At 33.2% G+C, this 20,370-nt stretch overlaps 1 protein-coding gene across 2 annotated transcripts in view; it reads right to left on the bottom strand.

The window, feature by feature from the left end:
- LRP1B (LDL receptor related protein 1B) overlaps positions 1–20,370 on the bottom strand; it is a 1,894,725-nt gene that overhangs the window by 558,932 nt on the left and 1,315,423 nt on the right. For both annotated transcript variants that reach the window (XM_032286208.1, XM_032286207.1), the window contains exon 32: positions 10,725–10,874. In XM_032286208.1, the coding sequence (XP_032142099.1) occupies positions 10,725–10,874 (150 nt within the window). The remainder of the gene's footprint in view (positions 1–10,724; positions 10,875–20,370) is intronic.

The following is a 20,370-nucleotide window of genomic DNA, read 5'->3' on the forward strand; positions in this document are numbered from 1 at the left end:
AAGAAAGAAAGAAAGAAAGAAAGAAAGAAAGAAAGAAAGAAAGAAAGGAAGGAAGGAAGGAAGGAAGGAAGGAAGGAAGGAAGGAAGGAAGGAAGGAAGGAAGGGAGGGAGGGAAAAAATGAAAGAAAGAGAATGAAAAACAGAGTTAGAGAAATAAAAGAAAGAAAAAGAAAGAAAGAAAGAAAGAAAGAAAGAGAGAAAGAAAAAGAAAGAGAAAGAAAGAAGAAAGAGAAAAGAAAGAAAGAAAGAAAGAAAGAAAGAAAGAAAGAAAGAAAGAAAGAAAAAGAAAGGAAGGAAGGAAGGAAGGAAGGAAGGAAGGAAGGGAAAAAATGAAAGAAAGAGAATGAAAAACAGAGTTAGAGAAATAAAAGAAAGAAAGAAAGAAAGAAAGGAAGGAAGAAAGAAAGAAAGAAAGAAAGAAAGAAAGAAAGAAAGAGAGAAAGAAAGAAAGGAAAGAAAGAGAAAGAAAGAAAAAGAAAGAGAAAGAAAGAGAGAAAGAAAAAGAAAGAGAAAGAAGAAAGAGAAAAGAAAGAAAGAAAGAAAGAAAAAGAAAGAAAGAGAGAAAGAAAGAGAGAAAGAAAGAGAAAGAAAGAAATAAAGAAAGAAGGAAGGAAGGAAGGAAGAAAAGAGAAAGAAGAGAAAAGCAATGGAGAGCCTAGGGCAGAGACAGCAGGGTAAAAGAGAAAAGAAAAGGCAGGGAGGGAAGGAGAAAGGGTCTTCTGAAAAGTAAAGTTTCCTTTGAAACTTTCAGCTGTTTTTCACATTCAGGGGAAGAGAGAGATTTAGTAAGATTTGAAATAAAAATCTGCACTTGACAACATGTTAAGCTGACTTGCATTGTAGAAAACAGAAGAGACTCCTTAAGGTGAACTATAGAGGTAAGGAATTTTCAAATTATCAGGCTCTCCATCTTGTTGTAATAAGACAGAATATAGACTCCTTTCAAACCAGATTTCAATGTAAATCTACAAGTGTTCAGTTTGAGGATAACAAGATTAAATGCATCAAACCCAGAGCCTGTTATTTGCCATCATTTATAATGTTCCATAGGTTCTATGATAAACTAGCCATAATAACTTACCTTAAGAAGTAAAGTAGAAAAAAAGGTTTTTGATGATTTCTGCATGCCAATTTTACTAGGTTTTTTATTATATGCATTTATTTTTTATTTTTTCTGTCATTATTTAAGTCTATCATATTAAGTATATCTTAGGAAATTCATTAAAAGGGTGCAAATTGAGCACTTAGATTTTTTTCTTCAAAGTTCCAAAATTATTTATTATACCAAGTAATATTCTGCTGAGAAGAAATAAATATAAATTTTAAAAGTTTATCATTGAAAATTAAGCTGAGAAAGCTTAAGATTTACTGTAGGTAAAGACTAATGTTTTTGCCGTTAACTGTAACTCACATTTTTTCAGATAGCGGAGAGGTTAAACAATTATAAACGCTTTGTCATACAACGTCTAGAGGAAACATTTGAAACCTTTAAACCCCAACAATATGAACACTAGATTCATTCTTGAGCAAATGAACATGACATTCTCTGACATGCAGATGGTGCCTGGAAGTATTTTAATCTGACAGTCTTGACTTTCCCATGGGTAAACTATCCATGTGCCTTGAATCTCCATAGCAGCTATTCTGATAACTTCAAGTTTGTGAGGAGAGCCCACAGACAGTATGAACAAATGTCCTTTAGAGTTATGTTTGCTAATGCCATTTAAGGGTTCCCTAAAAGACAAACGATGAGCTTATTTTGTTAACACTGATTGAAATTAAATGTTGTGTGCATAACCAAATCAACAGTGCCAACTTTTTACTCATTACTGGACTGTCTGTGACATGCATCTGCAAATATGCATAGAACATACCTTTTTTGATTTATCTCCAGAGTAGCCAAAATTCAATCTCTTTGTAATGTTTGCTTACTAAGCCCATTCCTGGAAAATTGTGACTTGAAACCGATCAATAGTATAATATATTTAAATTGAGATAAATAGAAAAATTCAGCAGAGAGAGTTTAAATATTTATGAAGATCATGTAATTAAAGGCTATTTTTTTTTCCTTTACCTGTGACTCAGTTTCTTTTAGTTCATAGTGAGGTTACCTAATTGCAAGTGATTCTAAGATTCGATGGTTGTGGGATATAGCTACTTAGATACATACAGGAAGCACTAACTTATTCTAAGACAAATTCTATAAGCAGTTCTATGTTGTAAACTCCCACCGAATTCTTAACTAAAAGTTGAAATATTTTTGCCTAACTTGGAAAACAGATTAAAATGAACTCTGATTAGCAAAACGTCACAAATTAACTTTAGTTTTATTTGTAATTTTTGTGATCTTTTGTATTGCTTCAACCTATATAATCATTTATTTAAAACTATTTCCTATTTTATTTAAAACTAATAGTTTGATTACTAATAATGGATGGATCAACACATGAGTGATAAAAATCATGCAAGGTTAAAACTTTGCTATTGTTTTAATGGCAAAACTGCAATTACTTTTGCACCAACATATAGAAAAATAGATAAGGAGATGTATATATAAGAATATACATAATGGATAGATAAGGATTATATATGTGCTTGTGTACATATGTGCATAGGTGTACATATGTGCATACATACATACCCATACACACATATAATAGACTGAATATTTTTATTGAGATGGAGTCTCACTCTGTTGCCCAGGCTGGAGTGCAATGTCACGATCATGGCCCTCTGCAACCTCCACCTCCCCAGGTTCAAGCTATTCTCCTGCCTCAGCCTTCTGAGTAGATGGGATTACAGTTGTACACCACCACATTGGGCTAATTTTTGTATTTTTAGTAGAGACAAGTTTTACTATGTTGATCAGGCTGGTCTTGAACTCCTGACCTCGAGATCTGCCTGCCTTGGTCTCCCAAAGTACAGGGATTACAGGTGTGAGACATGGTCCCTGGCCTTATACACTGAAATCTTAATCCCCAATTTGATGGAATTAAAGAGTGAGATCTTTAGAAGATAATTTGGTCATGGGAGTAAAGCCCTTAACAGAAGAGAGCTCTTTCTCTCTCTGTTTCTCTCTCCCTCTCTCTCATTTGCGGCCATGAGAAGATACAAAAAGGAAACAATCTATAATCTGGAAATGGGCCCTCACTAGAATCCAGCCATACTGGCACCCTGATCTCAGACTTCCAGCCTCCAGAACTGTGAGGAATAAATTTCTGTTGTTTTTTAAGTCACTCAGCCTATGGTAATTTGCTATAGCAGCCCAAGGTAAGACATAAATAAAAATATATATGCTTACAACTTGACATTCAAATAGAATATGTCATGATAATTTTGGAATCCCTACCTACAAATATCATGGTAAATGCAATTTCCAAACATAATTAAGCACCATAAAACAACAGCAAAAAGTATGTACAGAATGAAATATAAATGAGAGCCACTGTGCATATAGTAGAGTAGCAGAGAATAATGAATAACTCATAGGTGGGAGTGAGAGTGGAGGGTCAATTCAAACTCATACCCCTCATAGGGCCCAGGACTCAAACTCTTGACCTTGACAAATTACTACATGACTCATTGTAATAAACAATATCAAAAACACCTGTGAATAAATGATATGCTGATCACTAAACACACACAGTATGTCTATTTAGACATACTGAGTTCAGGTTTGCTTAAATATCCATACCCTCAGTTCTATTTTAAAGCTATGATCCATTTACACCAGCTCTTCTATGCCCCACTCCGAAAGTACAAAATACAGATAAGCTATCATCCTTCTATTCCCAAATTCTGTCTTAATTTTCTTCAACTACCAATAAGACTATTTCTGTGAAAATATTTGTTGTATATATGTATTTTCTCTTATCTCCATGAATTGATTTTTTTAACTTTCTCTTCAGTAAAATACAATATATGCAATCTGCTCTCAAACTGCATATGCAGAAAGGAAAAAAGATAGTATAGTAAATAAAACCCATAAAGAACTCACAAAGTCTCATTTTAGTCAATAGTTTTAAACTCCTTCTTCTCATAAAGGCATTAAAAACTGAACAGCAATTTGATTAACTCAAGTTGGCCTCACTGTCTCCTGCAGGCACTAGTGACCAGGAAAATGTCAAAAGTTGTGAGGAAAAGGTAAATGAAAACAATCCCTATAACTGAATACTAGGTAATCAATAGTAAAATATTACATAGCTTATTATACACTATTTTATAGCACAAATCATTTAATATCATTTAAAATCACGTAGGAACACGTTTTACAGTATTATCTCATAAAACAAAAGTATTTTTATAAAAGAAAATTCCATAAAAATTATTTGCAAAATACTCAGAAAAAATATCTAAGAGAAAAGGTTATAGATATAATTTTAGAGCATACTAGTTATTACTGTATATAGATATAATTTTATAATTATATATACTGTTTATAATTATACATACCATTATATTTATCTATAACAGTATATATATATATATATATATATATATACTGTTTATAATCATATATACTGTTATAGATATAATTTTAGAGCACACTAGTTATTACTGTATATTAGAAAGCAGAAGCTTTGTATTTGCCAGCTCTGACAGTTAGAAAAACTGACAAGATCATCATTAAAAATGGAGAAGATGGGAGGCCGAGGTGGGTAGATTAAGTGAGGTCAGGAGTTCAAGATCAGCCTAGACTACATGGTGAAACCTCATCTCTACTAAAAATACAAAAATTAACTGAATGTGCTGGCATGTGCCTGCAATCCCAGCTACTCCAGAGACTGAGGCATGAGAATCTTTTGAACCTAGGAGGCAGAGGTTGCAGTGGGCTGAGATCGTGTCACTGATTCCAGCCTGGGTGACAAAGACTCTGTCTTAAAAATAAAATAAAAATGGAGAATAATTTTATGCTTAGTGTTATAGGTTGATCAGCTTTTATCTAGCAACTTGAAAGATGTTAATAGTTCTCATCAAACAGTCATTGTATCCAAAGTGTAAATCACATCTGACTAAGTGAGCCCCTTGGAGAACAGGAGAAACACGGACAATACACTATTTGAGCCATGACAAACTTAAAGAATTTCTAACTTGGAAAATTATCCTTATCACCTGGGAGGATGTATTTTAATGTAATTATGTTTTATATTTTTTTATAAAAGTAAAATATGTTAAAAATAACATAAAACTGTAAAATTAACAAAATGTTAAGCAGTTGTTAGTTCACATAGCACTCCTTCAATCTTCTCTCACTATCTCTTCAGATCTTTACTCAGACGTCACTGTCTTGGTAAACTCTTGGCTACTCAGTCTCAGATTTCACCCCATATACTTCCTTATTTCTTTTCCCTGATCTGCTATTTTTTCCCCCTAACATTCACCTATCATACTATACATTTTATTGATTTTTCTTCTTTATGGTCTGTCTTCCATGTTACTGTGCAAGCTGGGATTCTTTCCCCCATGTATATCAGCAGCTGGCACATAATGGGCACTGATAAATGCTTGCTGAAAGAATGAAAGAACGAATGGCAATTGAGATTTATTGCTGATAGGAGTGCAAGTTCTACAACAAGTAATTACATTGCTTTGTCAGGAGTTTAACTCAAATAAGAGTTAGACCTGACATTAGTATGTTCTTAATCTGTATTTACCTCAGGCAGAATACAAGGTCTGTTCAAACACCACTAGAACACCTTCATGGAAAGTCCTGTATCCTGTTCTCTACAAGAGGGGCCTATTCTCCTCTATGTATTATACCAGCTCTATCAGGTGACTTTTTTTTTTTTTTCTACTGAAGTCCCCTCTAGTGGTTCATGGGGGTGTTCGCTGCCTTAACTCCATCCTTTTCTCTCACCAGAGGTGACAGCTGGTGTCCTCTGTGCTGAAGTAACAATAGAAAGTTATTGTAGTGATTTTTGTTGTTGTTTTTTGTACTGTGCTTGGCTTGTATAGTGTGAGCCTTCATAGCTAGCCTATACAGTATGTTAGTCTGCATGGTATTTTTCTAAAAGATTTTTTCAAAAGATTATTGCTAATAATTAAAAATTGTGAGATTTTAAATAAACATCTGTATTTCTTCCTTCTCTTCAAAAATAAAAGATATGGCACAAATGGTTAATATTCCTTACGACAAAAATAAGTGCAGCTGAGGGGTGTTCTGTCACAAGTGGGACATTCATTCTTCCCACTGCATCATAATTCCTGCTACTCCCAAATAAGTTCCAATATTGCAGCCTAGACTCAGATCCTACTTACCACTTATGTTGGAGCTCTTTGGTTTTATCTCCCCTGACATACTCTACTCATTCATAACCTGCCTAACTTTTAAGATTTGAATGTCTAAGTCTGTTCATAAATAAATGACTGCCGTGTGGATAAAGCAACATATGAATAAGTATCTAGAGCAGTGCAGAAAGTTACCACAAAACTTAGCATCATAAAACAATAAACATTTATTGTCTCTCAAGGTTTCCATGGCTCTAGAATCTGGGAGCAGCTATGTGGTGGTTCTGGTTTGGAGTCTCTCTTGAGGCTACTTTACAGCTGTTGTCTCATGCTAAAATCTTGACTGGGGCTAGAGGTTCAGCTTTCAAGACAATTAGCTTACATGGCTTCTGGATGGAGATCTGCCTTTCTTCCCATGTGTACTTCTCCATTGGGCTGCTTGGATATCCTCATAACATGTCAACTGGCTTTGTCAAAGGACAGTGATCCAAGAGAGGGCTAAGAAGCTCATGCTTTTTATGAATTTGTCACCAGAGTCACATATCATCACTTCTGCCTTATACTCTTCATTAAAAATGAATCGCTACCCACACTCAAAGGAAAGAAAGCTAAGCTCTACTTATTAAAAGGAGAAATAATTAAGTATTTATGAAACATACCTTGGTTTGGAGGTCTTGACTGAGTCATCAAATAATTGCCTTATTTTAATCTGGGTACTAGTCTAAGTAAAGCTAAGAACCTTGAGTGGTTCCAATTTTATAATCCTTGGAGTTTAAAAATTTGTGAAAAGTGTTCAAAGAGATTTTTTTTTAACTCAGCTTTAGGATAAACTACCAATTTTAGTGAAATACAAACTTCCAGTTACTTATCATTCAGCACCTGCATAGCCTCTCTGGGGAACTGTCATACACTTGTATATACTAGTCACTTCATAGCACAATGACTGGATGTGTAATTTTAGGATCATTGTAGACAAATTTCTTTTTAAACAGTTGTTAACTGCAGTCTTCTGTGATACCCTGAATATTAGTGAGGTCCCTGTGTTTTACTTTTTCATTGTTTTTTTTTTTTATATGACTATAGTATTCAGTCTCAGCAGCAAGCAAGTCATCACATCCTTTTTTTTTCAAAGAAAAAGAGTGGATGTTTTGAAAGCAGGAGAAGCCTGAGGAGAAGAGTAAGTTTAGAGCCAAGCCAGAAAATGCTGTAGAGACTCCTCTCCTGATTCTCTTTGTTGATATCCTTTAAATTTTAAATCTCCAGACTGCTAGATGTCCAGTCAATGTATTGTCGGTAGAGGCATTAAGAGTTTTCTTTTTTCTTTTGAATATTTATTCTTTATGTTTTAGGGCTTTTCAAATTATGGTGGTAAAAAGGATTATACATACACAGCAATTTACCTGTTAAGAGAATTTTAATTTATGCAAGGTAGGGTTCCTCTACCCTACTGATGCCATATCAGATTCACAGCATTGACACAATGTGGACATTATGATCTCACTAAAACTTTCTCCTTCTTCCATTTATCAGTGAACAAACCTAACAGATCTCATTTTTTCCTAAGACACACTATCTGCTCCATTTTTTGGTACTGTATTTACAGCATTGAGCTCGGTAAGTTTAGTATTCATTTCCTACTAAGAACAGAGTCAGCAGCAGCAATATTAACAGGTATAAACCTTTATAAACCCTTAAATAGTACTACAAGGCTATTTTATTATACTGTTTTCCCTCAAAAGTCACTCACTTTCCTTGAAATACTATGCAAGATTTTTAACACCTTTCCTCTAATTTACTGGGTTTTGTGGTTACACTGTTTGCTAGTTTGGGCTTCATAAAGTACAGTGGAATTAAGTTTTTGAAAAACATAATGTGGGTTAGGATTTAGAGATTGTTGCAGCTTACTCACCTACTTTCAGAATTTAAATTCTGCTTGTTTTTACTCAAGTGATTCAAAGTATGTACATAGACCCATGAGACAAAGCATTACTGTTAAATTTCCAATACTGAGGAACATAATCTTTTTTAAGAAATATCTTACAGGCTTTATAAAATAATTGTCAATAAATTCCTACTCTAAAATAACCTATTTGTCAAGTACAACCCTTTTGTTATATATATATATATAGACTTCTGGATATATAAAATGAAAAGAATGTCAATATAATATAATGCAATATAAACAGCACAGAAATCGCCCAAAGACTAGAAAGAAAATTGAAGACTTAAAAACAAGATGATTTCTCTTTTACACATTTAAATTCTTCATCAGAAGAAAAACTATTAAAAAAAACTGTTCTAAAAAATAATTTAGAAAAAAATATAAGTAAAAGGTATAGCAGAAGGATGGCAATTTAAGAATAAGCTGAAACAAACAAAAACCACTAAACATCTGATGAAGTACTCCATCACGTATCTGTAAATTCCCAACTCGGGATGAGGAAGGAGACCCAGGCATCTGGAATTACCTCCCCTTTGACTTCCACACTACATTTCAATAGTAGAAAAGGCTGGCCAACTGGCACCTCCTGAATCCCCTTCCTGTAGATGGCAGGCTTGGTATTGGGGAAATTCTCCAGATGACACTGTTTTTACTTAAAACAAGATCAAACCTCCATCCGAAGACCAGAACCTTTTCGCATGTGATTCCTAAAATTGTAAACCCCAAACCCTTTCATATGTGATTCCTAAAACTGCAAACCCGAAGCCCTTTCATATGTGATTTCTAAAGCTGTAAACCCAGAAACCTTTGCTGTAAATCCGAAGCCCTTTCACTCGTGATTTCTAAGGCTGTAAACCTAAGATTATTTCACGTGTAATACCTAGAGTGCAAGCCTACATAAAGGCGGAGCCTTCCTTTGTTGGAGGAGCTGGGTAATTCGGAACCATCGCCTGGCTCCCGCCATAATGATAATAATAATAAATAATAATAATAATAATAAACTCTTCCCTTCCACATTCAGTGTTCAAGAGCTCTGTTTTCCGTGGCCGCTACTGCTACAGGGAAACAGAGAGAGTGCTTTAAGGACCTAATTAATTGGGCATCAGATGCCAACTTTTACATTTCCACAGAACTCTACTTTTTAAAAAGTACACTCATGTACAACTTCAAGTGATTCTCACAACTTTGTGATATAGGCAGGTATTTTAGTGTCTGTATTTCCCTATAATAAAAATTGAAATAGAGATAATCTGAACACTTAACATTTGTTGAAACACTCTCCTTTTCTCTCTTTCCTTCACAAGAGAGAGAAGGACTTATTCTTAAATAATAATTTGCAATATTTAAACCTTATTCACTTTATCTGGATATTTTTTATTTAATTGAAAATCAAAGATGATAAAAACACATTGTTCCCTAGAAAATACATTTCCAAATCTCTCAATTAACAACTGTTTACTTATTGACATATACTTATGAACATTCATTACCAAAAAAAATAATAAAATGAAAAAACAAAACAACAACAAACAACAAAAAACACCCCACAAGCCTGAGAAACAGTAAAAGGGCTAAAATATTGTAGAATATAAAATTTAAAGGTATAAATTAAAAACATATTCAAATGGGCTTTTCATAAATTGTATAATTTTTAGAGTTATTTTGACTATATCACAATATTCAGAATTACAAATATTAAAGTTTTCTGATTATCATCCTGTAAGCAAATGCAATTGCTGAAATTCTACTTAGATTAGCCAATCCTCATACCCCTCATCTACCACGAACTTCAGCTTAGAGCCAGGCATTCACTAAATCAAAACTCAGCCATCATCACCAAAGAGTTCTTCTTTATGCTATCCACTTTAAACATCTTTTGAAAAATTCAAACTTTCTTTTTAAACTGAAATTTACATTTCAAAAATCAGCTTCTAATATCAATATAGTAGAGGTTAATTATTTGCTCCATGGAAGCCATACCTCCCTTTTAGCTTCCTAATCATTTTACATACCTGGCACTTTTTTTTCCCCAGAGGGTTGAACCAAAGGAGTGGAAATAAGACTTAAATAAGTAAAATCTCTACTCACTCCAAAATACTGGAAAGAATTACTCAACGGGAAGGTATTTCAATCATTGGTCAAATGGACCCTGTGGCCCTGTCTCTTGAATTCTATCTATGGATCAAGCTATTCTTTATTCAATGGAGATAAGCCAAGATTGACTTTATTGTGACAAATGCACAAGGCCCTTAAACTTTCCAGGATTGCAGTAAAACACAGAAAATAACAATTGTAAAATAATACAAGTCATAGTAAGCCAAGAATCAGTAACAGTAAAGTTAGTTTGGCTAACACTAAATTTCTGATCTGGATAATTTCATAAGTCTGTTTGCCAAAGAGGAAAAGAAGAGAGAATAAAACCTCATAGAGGTATGCAATTTGAATGCTGTTCTGATGTTAATGGAGCAGTAACTTTCCTAAGCTTTTAATGGGTCATAATAAATCAATCCCCAATCAATACAAATCAACTAAGCTATAGAATCATTTCACTTACCCATGATGGTTAGGGCTGTAGCTTTTGTTAATTCTTCTTTCATTGACTCGATTACTTCTAAATTACCACCATCCAGGTTGCATCTATTTATGGTTCCATTCCCCGAACTGATCCAATAAAGCTTGTTTTCCACATAGTCTATTGATAGACCTGTAATTAAATTTTACAACTTAAACATAATGATAGCCACTTAAATTGTAATATTCACCTAGAACCACTGGATTTGAGGGGGAAAAAATGAGTCAAAAGCTCAGATTTTTGTCTTTACAAATATGATCTGGCTAATAGGAAAAGACATATGCTGTTTTGGGTTTGTTTTGTTTATTTTTTAGAGACAGGGTCTCACTGTGTCATTTAGACTGGAGTACAGTGGTGCAATCATAGCTCACTGAAGCCTCAGACTCCTGGGCTCAAGCAATCCTCTCGTCTTAGCCTCCTGCATAGCTAGGATTACAAATGTGCACTGCTATGCCCAGCTAATTTATATTTTAATTTTTTAATAGACGGGGACTTCTTATGTTGCTCAGGCTGGTCTTGAACTCCTGGGTCCAAGGGATCCTGTCACCTTGACCTCCCAAAGTGCTGGGATTACAGGCATGAGCCATGGCACACAGCCAACATATGCCATTTTAACTGACAGAGAAACATTATACTTTTGTAGGCATTTAGCAGTTATTTCTATGAATTACCAACAAAATCTTGTGCCGCTGAGAGAAATGGCAGCTCCATTTCACAGGTACAAAAAATAGTACCTACAGTAGATAAGAAACCTGTGTTCAATAGCTTGTTAGTGGACATTCCACGTATTTTTAGAAAGTTTCTCTTTCCAAATTGAGTGCCTGCCCTATTCATTATGCCACTTTGCCTTAGAAAGTTTTAATGTGTAATGATTCATTTGGGATACCAATTTAACTGATGAAATTTATAATTACTCATCTATTTTCCATAAAATTTATTTAGGCAGTTACAGATTTAAATTGGTGATTTCATCCCTCTTCAAGTAAATCCAAAAATGGAAGATTTTCAGCAAATAGTAATTTTACCAAAGCACAGAATTAAATTGAGCTCATTTGGAGGCTGATATGGGGGAGATAAACCATGTGGTAAGTGAGTGAATCAAGCCAATGGCTTAAGACCCTAATCTTGACATGGCACAGTGTGTCCCTGGGGGTAAGGCTGCACTTTATTGTATTTTATGGGCAACTTTACATATTATAGTGGTGACCATTATTTTCAGAGGTCTCAGGGCAGGTATTTTTTGTTTGCTAAAAGTACTTGACACACATCTACTTAACTACTGGCATGCTCAACAGCATTAGTATCCACATTTTAACAATAACTCTGTGGAGCCATGTTGGCCTTCTGTGATCCATAACTACTCATGGAAAAGCACATGTGGACATACACTCCGGCACACAATGCAACCAGCTGTTCCTGGGCTCTATCTCAGAGAATAAAGTGAACAAATCACAAATAAATCCTTCCCTTAAAAGAAAAAAAAAAAAAAGATGAGAGGAAGGAAGAGCAGATGATTGAAGAGACTCACAGATTCAAGAGCATTGAGAGAATGTCAAATATAGCCTAATAATTCTCAACTACAGGGATTCCCAGAACAAAGAATTGGAATCATTGTAGGCACTTAAGAGTTATCTCTATGGATTACACCCTCTTTTCTGAGTTGAGATTTCACTCTGTTGCCCAGACTAGAACAATTATAGCTCACTATAGCTTTGAAATCCTGGGTTCAAGTGATCTTCCCACCTCAGCCTCCTGAGCTGCTGGAACTACAGGTGTGAGCCACGTTGCTTAGTTCTTTTTTTTTTTTTTTCTTTTATAAGTGTTAAATTCTATTTTTGGAAAGAATAAGGTAAAGCTAGTTTAGGCTCAGAGTCATCACAGGTGTGGAATGTGAGGTAATGACTGGCCACAAGGCTATTGTGTTTCTAATTAAATTCTGTTTCTTCATCTGGGTGCTGGTTATACAGAAAAGTTGGTTTAATCAACATTCATCAAGCCATATATTTAGGATGGTTTACTATTCCATATGCATGTGATTCTATCATATAAAGTTTACATTTAAAACGTGGGAAGAAGCTGGGGGTATATGGGAAGTTTAAACAAATGAAACAAAACCTCCTAAATCAATGCAAAACACAATACCAAGCAATTTAGTGAAGAGGGGGCTTCACAGAGGCAAGAACTTCGTCTTTTATTTGGATCTGAGTTCACCAGAGTCTTATTCAATTTCTTTGCTCCTGGACTGTGCCTAAAGAAAAGAGGCTTTGTCATAGTCAGCTTATTATGTTCACTGTCTATCATGATGACTAGAACAGAGAAGAAAATTAATTAAAATAAAATTTAATTAATAAAATTAATAAAAGTCTATCCATCAAATAAATGGAGAGGCTATTTAGTTAATTCTATTATGAAACTATATCTTGTTTTCAAAGAGTTAGGCCAGGGAAGTTTAGTTATCTTCCCAACTGAATTTTTTTAAGGTATTACTCATACTCAGATAATGATTCAACAGCTCTACTTAGTATGGCTTAAATATTTTAATTAATTTTAAGATGAAATAGCTTCAAATCAATAGTTTTAAGAGCATAAAAAAGACAAAGTTTCTATATTAATCTCTCTCTATACATATAAGCATGTGATACATGTCACATAACACCCTCTGTATATCTTCTTTCCTGTTAAGTATATTAGCTTAACCCTTAAATGTTCTTGAGTGCATTTATTATTAGATTCATAAAATAGAATTGCAACGTTTTACAAATTCTATTATTAATTTTAAAAACTGGTGACATACGATTTATATTCATAGTATAGGTATATATAAAAGTATAATACTATCTCTGAAGTTTATTAATGCAAATGTTTTTGCATCATAAGATTTTTCATTTTGTTACTATCATTCACATAAGTCCCAAAAATACTAAGTAATTAATTGGTATACATGTGTTAGAATAATTTCTGAATCAATTCTCTGTTGTGTAAATATTTCAAAAAATGAATCACTAAGCAGTGAACAAATAATTGTCTAATGCAATTAAAACTACTCAGTGATATTAGAATGCTAAATCAATACCCATGATAAAATAGGTCAAATGTGAGCATATTTATAAAACTGTCCTGGAACCTATACAAGGAAATAGAATTAAGTCTGTACTAAAGGATCCTCAGAATGGGCGACTGAAATTTGAAAATTTTCAAAAGGACTGCAGAATGTGTCTGAATATGTAAGTTGTAACATAGTTGCATTTTTATAAGACATTTAACTAATTTTTGAAATCATCTGAATCTGACTATCAAAAGTTGAAATCTAGATGCAATAATGTAATAAGTATATGAAAAAAGTCATTTAAATTGGGAAAAAACTTTATGAAAATAAAAATTTATCTTTTTACCAATTTTTTCTATTTTTATAAAAATACAGTTAATCCATATGCTTTAATTATATTACTCCTTATTATCAGACGAAAATTTTTCTTTGTATATTATTTTATTTGAACATTTTGATTTAAATAGGCCAGCTTAATTTTTATTGAGACAATGAAAATTGTAAAAATTATGTAATTTCTCTCATAATAGAACTATTCTACATATTAATGTAAGAAACAACTACATAATGTTTAAGTAATGTAATTTACCTATATCCAGTATTTCATATATCACTGAAAAAAATTAAGTCCATTGTTTTAAGTGTTGTTGCAATTAAGACTAGACAGTTCATTTTGTGTGTCTCACTTCCTTTCAAGTGGCTCAAAATTAAATAAATATACTATGCAGTATGGAGTTAAAATAAAAATGTAAAGGTATAAAGAGGGAATTTTAAAAATTAAAAATTAAGGCTTTCAATAGATAATTTCCTAATACGTTTCCATCACCTACTAAATTTAACTTCAAAATTCTTATCCCTAGCTGGAAATTAAAATTATCTGGAAAGTTATTTTAAAATATTGATCCCAGAGCCCCACTCCACAAAATTTCAATTTAATTGATTTGGGTTGGTCCTGGGCCTCAGCATTTAAAAAAAAAAATCTCTCCAGGCAATTTTACAATACTCACTTTTTAAAGAATTATTTTAAACATTGCATATTTTTATAAGCTTTCAAATTTAATATTTTCGTAAATTCAACTGGGCCTTTTAAATTCCACTGGAAAGAGTATCACAATGGCAAAACCTTTGGAGACAGGAATGGCTGAGATGTAGATAGGGAAAAAGACAGACTATGAATATTAAAATGTAGAGGGTTAACTTCTAGGCCCTCTACACTGGTATGATAAATGTAATCAAAATCTTCCAAATATTCCTTTTCTGGCACTACCTTCAGACAGTAGAAAACAACTCCTTCTTCTGGGATTGGAAAAGTTGTAGAAACTGGTCATTGAAAACACACAAAACATAGAGGAAGACCAATAGGTTACATCACATGCTATACCTGTAGAAGGATTTTAATACTCTATATACCCCAAAATGAAGATTTTTTTTACAGACTTCATCAGAAGTGGCATGACTATTTCTATTCGTGGGGCAGAACTGTTTTGGAAACATTAAAACTTTAGCTCTGATGGAGGCTAGTTATTGCATGGGGAAGTATACACTATTAGGCTATCTCAAGAAATGCTTTATCCTTCCTGACAATATTTGGATTTTACTGGGTAAAGAATGGATGTGCTGGCTGGGCACTGTGGCTCAACCTGTAATCACAGCACTTTGGGAGGCCAAGGCAGGTGGATTACTTGCAGTCGAGAGTTTGAGACCAGCCTGACCAACATGGCAAAACCCCATCTCTTCTTAAAAAAAAATTTTAAAAATTAGCTAGGTGTGGTGGCACACACCTGTAGTTCCAGCTATTCGGGAGGCTGAGGCAGGAGAATCACTTGAACCCAGAAGGTGAAGGTTGCAGTGAGCTGAGATCATACCACTCCACTACTGCCTGGGCAACAGAGCAAGACCTGTCTCAAAAAATAATAATAGTAATAATGGATGTGCTGAGGAAACCCAAGTATTTTTTCTGTTCCATCCCTAGCTTCTCTGTGAAGTGAACACAAATCTAAGGTGCCAGTCTTCAGATACCTTGTCTAAGCATTTCTGGCAGCCTTGCCCTGGCTCCTACACCATTGTGAGGAAGTAATGATAAGAATAACACCTCATACAATTGTTTCTGATACATAGAAAGCAGTAAGGAAATATTAGGTATATTTATTGGTAGTATAAATGTTTGTATTTCCCTTTCAATTTAAGCTCTATTCTAAAGCTTGAAACCATCTCTCTGGTAATCCTAAAACTGATAATTTGGAGATAATCTAATTACTGGAAATGTTGTGATTATGTACTTTATTCATAATAACAATATTCTCTCAATTATAAGCACATCAAAATTAAAAACTTTTGCTTTGTGAAAATTAATAAAAGACATGACTTAGTCTGGGAGTAAATATTTGCAATCTATACATCCAACAAAAGACAAGTATCAACAAAAGAACTTTCGAAACTCAATAGTTAAAAAAAAAAAAAATTGCAATTCAAAACTGAGCAAAAGACCTGGACATTCAACAAAATAATATATACAAATGGCAAATAAACACATAAAAAAGATGTTAAGTATCATAGGAAAATGCAAATTAAAATGAAACTTTTATAGACAACATAACGTCTAGAAGAAATAAAAGTGTTTTTAAGTGACAATGAGATACACTATATATCAATCAGAATGGCTAAAATAAAAAGCAGTGAGAAGACTAAATGCTGACAAGGATACAGAGAACTGGATCACTGATACACACTGCAAGAGGGAATGTAAAATGGTAAACTCGCTCTAGGAAACAATTTGACATACTAATTGAGCATACTAATATAATATGACCCAGCATTGCATTCCTGAGAATTTATCTCAGAGAAATGAAAACTAATGTTCACACAAAAATGTGTACATAAACCTTTTAATTATTATTAATTTTTTTCAAGAGAGAATCTCACTCTGTCACCCAGGCTGGAGTGCAATGGCATGATCTCGGCTCACTGCAACCTCCATCTCCTAGGCTCAAGCAATTCTCCTGCTTCAACCTCCCATACCACCCTGCTAATTTTTTGTATTAAATATTTTTTGTAGAGATGAGCTTTTGCCATGTTGGCCAGGCTGGTTTTGAACTCCTGGCCTGAAATGATCCGCTGGTCTCAGCCTCCCAAAGGACTGGGATTACAGGTATGAGCCACCATGTCTGGCCTAAACTAATTTTTTTTAAAAGCACATTATTCAACAACTAGTCGAGTATACTGCCTTTATCTTATCCTGATGTAAATTCTTTTGGGAAATTACCCTTCTCATTTCATCCCGCTTTAATTAAGGACATACATAGTTACAGGGCTAAAGTAGTCAACTGATCCCTTACTGCTTACCCTATTCAAGCTAAGGTTTCAATATTTCCTCCATCCTTCCTAATATAACTCATTTTACCTGGGACAGTTTACCCATATCCCCAGCCCTTGATGCATAGCAAAAGAATGTAGTTGTCTACAATGAAAGGTAGGATTCAAATTCAAATTTGCTTCGAAAACCATATTAAATCTTAACCACTGTGCCTTGTGAAAATAACACATGCAGAAATAGAGGAAAAACCAGAATCAAAGAAACTATTTTTTAATTGTTTTATTTTAAAAGCATGTTTAAAAGCTTTAATATCTATAGTTCTTTGATTTGCCAAAACTACATTTTATAGCTTGATAAGAAAAATAGAAATAAATATTTTTAAAGCACTGGATTCTGTCACTCAAATATTTTTAAATTGTAATTCCTGACAATATAATGCTAAATATTTCCTTATGTTAGATTTGCTATGCATATAGAAAAAATTCACAGTTCTATGCATATATCATCCTTTTACACCTTTTATTCCTGCTTTTCCTTTCTGCTAAGGATAAGGAAAGCCCCTTCCTTCTATTTATACTGATTCTTTAAAAACAAAATTATATTTTCCCTTCAAAATCCCATCAAAATTTCAAAATATCATCAATTTGGTTATAATTTTCTATTTTTCCTCCTCACAAAATATTAGTTGTTTATTTTCAGTGTCTACCTATCTTATGAGTATGATGAACATAGTACTCATGAAAAACATTGAGTATTTTTGCTTCATTTAACTCTACTAAAAATCTCACTCAAATGGCTTGTAATTATCTGTGACTTTTTCCTTCACTGAACTCTATTCTCCTTGAGGATGGTACCAGATTTTATTTTAAGGGTCTAGTACCTAGGGTACACTTCATAACCTTTTAAAAGAATGACCTTCCCGGGTCCCCCAATTTAGTAACATTTGAATAAATGAGTAAATGAATAATCAGAGGAAAGTGTAATATATTTAAATTATGTATATGTGTTCACATGTGTAATTATAATATTAGTTTGTCAATTCCTCTGGCCTTTTTTTGTAACTTATTTGTAACATTTCTTTTCAGATGTGCAGTCTTAAATATGAAATGTGCTTCCTACATAATAAAAGTGATTGTGCTGAGTAATAAGCACCTATCAATAACAGAAATGCATTATATTGAGTAAAGAAACATATCTAGGACTTTTAAAAAAGTTTTTACTTCTAAAAAATAAGGTTCCTTAAATTATTTTTGATGTGCTTATGAATGTTATATACAAATATAATTCACAATCCACTTTATATAGTTGTATGAGTTCAAATGATGAAATAATAGAAAATACCTGGTAGATTTCAAGAAGACATACTTCAAGTTTAAGTAAACAAGTAACTTTCAATTGAGATTACATTGAAAATAAAGGGGAAACACCAAAAAAATAAAAAATATATAGAATAAAAGATTCCTAAGAATAGCCATGAAGGATAGTGTTGATTGACAAGCCAAGTTGCTTTATATGAGGCTTAAAGGATAAAATTTATAATATAAAGACATTTTAAACTTAGAAACCACTGTAAGTAGTAAACTAAAATCCTATGATATGTAGACTGCTCTAAGCATTTAATGTATCCAATACTGAGCAATAAATCTTAATTGATATTATTTACCTCAACAATGGATAACTGGAATGCTGATGTTGATTTGTATTTAATAGAAACAAAATTATTTAGCCTAAATTACCTGAAGGCTGCAATTACTCAGTCTTTAGTGACATACATTCATAAAATGCTACAATCAGTATTTTCATATAATTATGATGTACTTCTATTTTAAGTATATCACACATGGATTTAACAGCAAACAAACAACAGAAGTCAGCAAAGTACAATACAAGAACAATTCCTCATACTTAACAATCCCTCAAACTAGAAAGTCTGGTATATCAGTGTCATTGCCATTTCAAAACATTCAAAGATTCAGAAATAATTGTGAGGGACAATTGGCACAGAGGTGAAGTTGTTCCTTGCATACTCCTGGCTGCTTAGAATAGTCAACTGTTGTGTCCTAACTGGGACTACAGTTCTCAGGAGTATGCTTGTTAGAGGTTTTCTCTTTCCCACATTCCATAATTGAAAACTGTCAGTTTTATTCCCTGATCTGTGCTGAGGTCAAGTAATTACTCCAAGAAATCGACCTCTCTGGGCACAGCATAATGGTTAAGATTTAATATGGTTTCGGAAGCAAATAAACTTGGATTTGAAACCCAGCTTTGATTGTAGACAACAGTATTCTTTCAATAAGACTCAGTTTCTGAATCTATAAAGGAAACAACAAAAAAAACTTCTTCCAGAGATGATTGTTATAAGATGATTAATGCAAAGCATTTTGCAAGTGGCTGACATATTGCAAATGCATAAAAAGTCGTCACTATAATTATATTATTTTTATTGCCAGAGTGATCATGGTTCTATCATATCAAAGATCTCAGGATAAAAGTACATGCAGACACAAAGGTGTGGCTTCATGATGAGAATACAGGTACTATAAAGGGTGTTAAGTAATAATTGCTATGAGCTAATTAATGCTTCTCCATCTCTACCAGGGAGAATATAGTGTTTACTCCTCACATTTTTGGGAAAAAGAAATAAAATGCATAATCTGACAAAAATGTGCATGAGAAGAAATTCAACTGGGGTAGCTCTTCTTAACTGTTTAATTTTCTTCACTGAAATTTAAGGAGTACTGTAGGAAGTTTGAACCAGAGCTCACACAGACTCATCATTAAATAATAGTTACAATAATTGCCTGCAATAAGTAAATGAAATTACAGTGAGTAAATAATACAGTGATTAATGTCCTTATGTATTTAAGCAGTTCATGGTGTGATGATCATGTATGCCAGCAACAACAGGTTTGTATTTATTTTTTCACACATTCGTATATCCAATCACAGTACTGTAAAGTTCCATTTTAGAAGTCACTCAGTGGAATAGTTCTAAAAGAATCCTTTAAAGTGGTATTACCATGACATGGACTCCTTAGAGTATTTCAAATATCCTATGTCAAGTATTTCCTTATGAAACAACTTTAATTCTACATTAAATAGTAGTTTCAGTTTACATATAAAACCCAAAAATATTTTAGCCAATTATTTGCATCACAATGCTAAATTATTAAGAAAAACAGAAAAAAATAATAGCAAAATATTATCCTTAGCAAACTACTACAGGAACAGAAAACCAAATATTACATGTTCTCATTTATAAGTGAAAG

The sequence above is a fragment of the Sapajus apella genome, unplaced genomic scaffold (genome assembly GCF_009761245.1).
Source record: "Sapajus apella isolate SASKATOON/1434 unplaced genomic scaffold, GSC_monkey_1.0 scaffold18, whole genome shotgun sequence".
NCBI classification, from domain to species: Eukaryota; Metazoa; Chordata; class Mammalia; order Primates; family Cebidae; genus Sapajus; species Sapajus apella.